At 37.1% G+C, this 6,482-nt stretch overlaps 1 protein-coding gene across 1 annotated transcript; it reads right to left on the bottom strand.

Moving 5' to 3' along the window:
• On the bottom strand, positions 1-5,521 carry LOC117638246 (synaptotagmin-2). Its single transcript, XM_034373384.1, has 12 exons — positions 4,944-5,521; positions 4,586-4,684; positions 4,444-4,494; positions 4,228-4,351; positions 3,835-3,953; positions 3,568-3,669; positions 3,095-3,169; positions 2,830-2,906; positions 2,503-2,749; positions 1,080-1,430; positions 530-661; positions 1-406 (listed from the first exon to the last, which is right to left on the bottom strand). Exons 1-12 carry the CDS (start codon positions 5,052-5,054, stop codon positions 278-280), a joined length of 1,617 nt encoding a protein of 538 aa, XP_034229275.1. The 5' UTR covers positions 5,055-5,521; the 3' UTR covers positions 1-277.
• Positions 5,522-6,482: the final 961 nt, after the last annotated feature.

Raw genomic sequence — 6,482 nt, 5'->3', positions numbered from 1 at the left:
TTATTGAAATGAAATATACCCATTCATATGATTTAAATTCTGGCAGGGTGAAGTCAATAGCAGGAGTAAAATGGTGAAATCAATACGAAGCATCACATAAACGCACAGGAGATGATCTGAACGAATCTGGAATTTAAAATAAATTCTTCTTCGAACTAAAGGCAAACTGTCTACTCTGGCAACATATATCAATTGTACAACGAACTTGAAAGCAAACAAACCTAGAAAACTTGGATAGGTTTATAACCCATTTCTACCCAATCTTTACTGCAATCACCTAAGATGTTCTCCACTGCAGCTCAATTTGAAGCCGTCCATTCTTCGAGTCAATCAGATGGTATTTTTCATTGATTCTTCTATTGCTAACAACATCCGCCAAGTTTATATCCACATATCCAAGAGTTTCCTGATTGCAAGAAAAACACCAAGATGGTTATTTAAAAACACAAGTCTACTACATATAGGATGAATTTGTTGCAGCAGTGTTTTAACGGATGAAGTGATCTTTATGGTGGCTGCAATGTGTTACCTTGGGATGCAACAGGCCCATCCTTGAGGAGATGCTAATTACTTCAACATGAAGCCTATCACTTTTAGGTGGTTCCTCTAACATAAACTGAAACTCCTCATCCCATCTTGGATCACGATTTTTCTTGACCATCTGTGTCAGTACCCAATGAAACTGTCAGTTCATATACAAAATGACAGTGGCAAAATCAAATAAAATGAACGGCATTCAATCTTTTCACAGCATCACAGTGGGTCGGAGGGAAACCCAATACATATCCATAGCAGTTTCGTCTATCATTCAAACTTTGTATTAACTAATACACACGCATGAACATCAATAAAGTGATACTATGTATATCGAATGCAGGATTTAACTATTTCTTCTCATTTTTCGACAACCTAGGAATGCAAAGGTGAACCTGTAAAAAGTTGGGCCACAACAAATTAAGTTTTCATATAGGAATATGATGCCTCCTTTCCTCTCTATGCTTCTTTAGCATACAACAACCATAAACAAGAACAGGAGATACAACAAAAAAGACAAGGACAGCAACATCAGACTTATATACCTTGGTTCTTCTCTCCTCTCCTCTGAAGAGTATTCGCACTTGTGGGTTAGTGTGGTGCTTTCCTTCCACATCTTCAGCTTCATGGACTAAAACTACAAGCACCCCACCACCTGCAGGTGTTCCTTCAGGAGCCTTTTGTATGGCATTTGGATCTTCATCATCTTTAGGCATCTCATCCTCCTTAAAAGGTTTATAGATCAGTTCCACAACAAGCTGTCCACGTAACTTCTCATTTTGAGCATCATTAGGGTCCATGTTTTTCAGTATGTCAACAGTCACAACTTTAGGCTCATCGGGTGTAAGATCCTTTAGTGGAATGACATTCATACCCATTTTGTCGTGTTTGCCAATCTAAGGAAAATGAAACCCAAATTATGATAAATATGAGGAAAAGGTAGAAAATACTTCTTAAAATCTATTAGGGCTCGTTTGTTACACCTTCTAAGCTTGGATTGGACTAGACAAATTTTTATCCCATGTTTGTTTTGACTTGCTACTAATTTTAAGTGGGACTGTTGATACTGGCCCCACCAAAAACACCTCCTTAGGTGTTCTTAGCGAGACCCGAGTGGAGGGGGGGGGGGGGCAAGCTAGTCCCAACCCAAGCGCTTGCAACAACCAAGCCCTTGCCGCGACGATCGACCACCCAAGCGCCTTCCACAACCACCGACCACCCAAGCACCTGCAACTGATCCAAAACCCCACCGTCACAGCCACACACACAGTGAACCCCAATACAACATCGCAGTCAGTTCCAGTCAATTTCGGCGAAAGCACCGATTAGAGATAATGACTTCAAGAGCTTTGAACTATGGGCTGTGGACACGGCGACAGTAACGATGGTGACTGTGAGACGATGATCACTGTGCAAGCAGAGGGAGAAGTAGAAGACAGAGTATATTGAGAAGCAGCAAAGAGAAAATTTGTGGGGAAAAAAAAAAAAAAAAAGGAATAGAGAAAAATTTTGGAAAAAAAAAAAAAAGCAAAGAGAAAAAATTTCGGAAAAAAAAAAAACAAAGAGAAACATATATTGAGAAGAAGAGGCAAAGGAGAGAGGATGGAGAAGAAGGAGAGAAGAAGAGAGAGGATGGAGAAGAAGAAGCAATTCGCAGGAGGAAGAAGAAAAGAAGATGCAGAGAGAGAAGAAAAGTCAAAAAAATAATATTAAATTCACTTTAATATGTTTTTATAAAAAATTAAAAAAAAATCTAGTCCTATAAGCCAAGCCAATCCAAGACAGTCCCTAATTATAGTCCATGCCAAGACAGTCCTTCGTACCAAACGAGCCCTAAAGGTACACTCCGGGCTTCTCGCTTATGTAGGTTTCTATCCATCGTGGAAAAATAAATAATCGTGTTAAAAAAATACCAGGCTATGGAAAATGTGCCTACTTCCTTTCACAAGTCCAAACAAAGAACCATACCTTTTCCCAATCATAAACTACAGCCTCTAATGCTTGAGTCCCTGGGTCTCTGACAACCCAATTAAACTCTTGATTCCATTCTGGGTTCAAATTGTTGTGTTTCACAGCTGTTTTCTTTGAAGGAAGCTTGTCCTCAGTGAGCTTGAGTTTCACATAAGGATCTGCTGCTCCTAATAAATCTTTCTTTCTAAGCTTTATTGCCTTTATAACTTTTACATGGAGAACCCCAACAGGTTTCCTCATAGCCCTGACAGAATTAAACAAAATTATTAAGTCACAACAAACGACTTTACACATTTAGTCGAAATTAAACCATCACACACTTACATTGTAGGATCCATGATTGGTACTTCTAGGGCTTTCGGCCAAAGGTACATGTTTGCCACTTGATCTTTAATAAGCTCCTGCGGATTCAAACAGGATTTTGAACACAGAAGTAAGCAAGACGCAATAAGAAAATCAAGTTTAAAGTAAGATATTCCATGAAAAAGTAATCAATGCATCTTGTTCTTTTGATTTACAAACATGGACATATATGATGCAAACACCAATAAAATCACAGCTTAACCTCTGTAAAAGTTAAAAGAGCTACCTGGACAAACCCATATAGGCCAGGAATAGCCATAGCATCTGCGCCAAGTAGTTTTAATCCAAAGTCAACATGTGGCTGCAAAATCATAATGAGATAAAAACAAAATGGAAGTAAGGAGACGGGAGATATGCCACATTATAGATAACACAACAGAATTATAATTCTGGAGGGTAGTATCTTCCACATCCAAAACCCCAGTAGAAATCTCCAAAGTCAGAAATATAAATATATACCACTTCTCAATTTCAATTAAATTGAGGCCATATGGAATCAAAATTTGGAAAATATTGTTGTTTTGAAAAGATTACACATTTCCGACTAGAAATGATAGGTACCAGACTACCAAACCCAGAATGTTGCATATTTAGTTATATAAATATACCACGTCCCTAACTACCAACTAACTAACTGCTGTAATTTGTAAAACAATCATCAAGCACGTTAGCATTACGAAAATGGAATCAGTACCATACCTTCTCCATTAGAGACACAAAAATTTTTGAAAAACAAGGAAATGCTGGAACCAAAGGCTTCATGGTGATACGTGGAGAAGCAAACACTTGCAAATCAACCACCTACGACAAATCCAAAGAATCAATGCTCCATTCAAACTTTGAAACCAGCAATAACTCTCTCCTCAGTATTTGTATTGTAACTATTGATTCATGTGTGTGCCTGTGTAAGGAGCGTGTGTCAAAGATGTAGACTTTAAAATATACTAATTCTTTAATGGCACACACCTGAACTGTGGCTCTCAACCCAAATGCTTTAACTGCAACAAGGATGTTTGGATTGCCTGCCCACTTCATTGATAGTTCCATTATCAATTCCTTCTCACCAGTGACATAGACTTTTATTCCTGGCATATAATGAAAACCAAGAATAAGTAGTCCGCAGTAGACTTGCATAGCAGGGGAAAACAGAACAAAAGTCCCAAATAAGACCAGACAGAAAATTTAAGGTGGATATCATCCTGTTCACAGTCTGCTAAATCAAAAGGAACAACAACCAAATTAAAAGGTGACAAGAAGCATATAACTGAGGGATGGGATCACGAAAACGCAATGCAGTTGTACAGTTGAGAGAGAGAGAGAGAGAGAGAGAGAGAGAGAGAGAGAGAGAGAGAGAGGAACCTTGAAAAGTTGGTGGTAAGGAGCCCAGGGAAAGTGCTTCAAACTCAACGGAATCAATTTTGTATTTTGGAATTTTCTCAGCAATAATGGGCTTTGCTATGGTCCTTGCAGTTTTGCAAATTGCCTGAAAAATTGTACCATTAACACTCAACACAAAAGACTAAGCAGAAACACCCCCGAAGAATATCCGAACACTGTTATAATAGGTATACATACCTTGTCCAGGTAAGGCCACATAAGCACAATAAATTTATTAAGCCAGTCAACCTTCACATAAACAAAACTATGATAAGCTTCTTGTGACATTTGGAACACAATACATCAATGTGGGAAACTAAAATTTCAAAGATTAACATACACGATCATAGTCTGGATTTTTAACCCACATGGGTATCTCCGGAAGCAGCCGTTGCAAAGTATTTGAATCTTGCTCAACCAAAGGACGAATACCAGGATCCTAGATTCAATATTTATTAGCAATTAGATATGATAGGGGAAATGCAACTTAATAAGTATGTTTTTTTTTTTTCGATACACAGCATTTCACATAAGCTCAAACTTGGTTTTAAAACATAAAAATTGACATGTTTTCGTTGTCTATGCAGCAGTGGAAGCACGGAAATACAGAAAGGGGGACAATTTAACCAAACAAAAGCAGAATTAGCAATAAAGAGGAAGGAAATTGAAGAAGAAGAAGAAAGGAAGATAGAGCCGACCTTGACGTCAGTTGGCTGGAAGTAGATGAAGAGGTAATACCCGATCACAAGCCCAATCGAAGTTCCAAATCCAAAACCGCAAAAACCCAAAATCGAACTCAGAATGCCCATCTCTAATCTGCCCTCAGAGTCTCAGACCAGCCGAAATCTCTCAGAAATATACAAGAAAAAAGGTGGTAAAAATGGAGTGCAAGTAAAAACGCCTCTCGAACTGTAACTCTACGACTAGGAGAGGAAAAAAAGAGAGACGGTAATTGAAGAAAATGATCGCATCAGATCACATATCTGAATTGCTGTGAATTCTTAAACTCATCATGTTTGAGGGTGTGAGCGTAGGACAAAGAAAAAAATGGTTAGCCGCTTGGAGTGGTGAGACGACAATCCTTATCTGAAAAAGCATTAAAGGAGGTGCATTTATTCTTGGCGAGAAATCTTTCACTTGATCCACACAGAGACACACAACACAACCGCTGGCGTGGGGTTCAGTTCTCTCAAGTGTCGGTAACGCCTAAGTGCTTATTTGGAGCACTCTGATGTCTCATCTACTCTCTCTCTGTCCAATTTCAATATAATTCATTCCACAATAAAGACGGGGCCCATTTCCGGTTACAGCGTTACGGAATCGTGGGGAAATTTTAAATTAGTGAATTAATAAAAATATCTAAAAAGGAATAATGGTTGCTTTCTATTTTGGGCTTTTGGCTTCTTGCATTTTTATTACTTTTTTCGCCTTTTAATTCTTTTTTTTTTGTTGACATTATTACAATTACGGTTATATAGTACTTGCCTTCCATCTTTATCCGTTCCCAAGTTGCTCGTTTGCTATTACTATTCAGGCAGATTTCATCAAAATTTGACTCCTAGATTTGCCGACACCAAAAGAATAGGGGGAGATTTTGAAAAAAGTCAAAGAAGAGATAAAGTTTTTTAAAAGAAGTTAAAATAAATAAAATTGCCTTTATTTATTTTTAGATTTCTTAAGAAATCCTTTATATTTGCATGTTTTTGGTTTGAAAGTTGAGAGATTTTTATGTCTTTTAAAAAAAAAAACTTTGGCTTCTTCCAAAAGTGTAAATTTTTTTGTGACTAAAACCTAAATTTACTAAAAATATTGTAATGTAGTCCTTACCGCCAGTATATTCTTCATTTTTTTTATTGGCTGTATTTTTCAATATTATAATGAGGACATAAAGTTTATTTATTTATTTAGGAACAGAGTTTTTGTGGTGAATAATTATATAATCATGTAATTTTTCCCTTCATACAAGCGATATTAGGAATGATAATTGAAACCAGCACCTTGAGTGTAAAGTAAATGCTTATAATTACTTGAACTACAAACAAACTCTAAAACAATAAGAAAATATTTTTCTACTAAATCAATGTCCATTGATAGAAAAGTCAATTGAAAAGTGGCGGATCCAAGATTCAAAAGTCAAGTAGGCGAAACTTACCTTAAAAACTCGACGGTACGAGTGAATTTTATTCATAAAAATAAAAAAAATACACCTAATTATTGGGGTACGTAATGAGCCTTAC

This window comes from Prunus dulcis, chromosome 1, assembly GCF_902201215.1.
Source record: "Prunus dulcis chromosome 1, ALMONDv2, whole genome shotgun sequence".
NCBI classification, from domain to species: domain Eukaryota; kingdom Viridiplantae; phylum Streptophyta; class Magnoliopsida; order Rosales; family Rosaceae; genus Prunus; species Prunus dulcis.
Note: the sequence above shows the minus strand (reverse complement) of the source record. Positions and strands in the feature narration are given on the sequence as shown.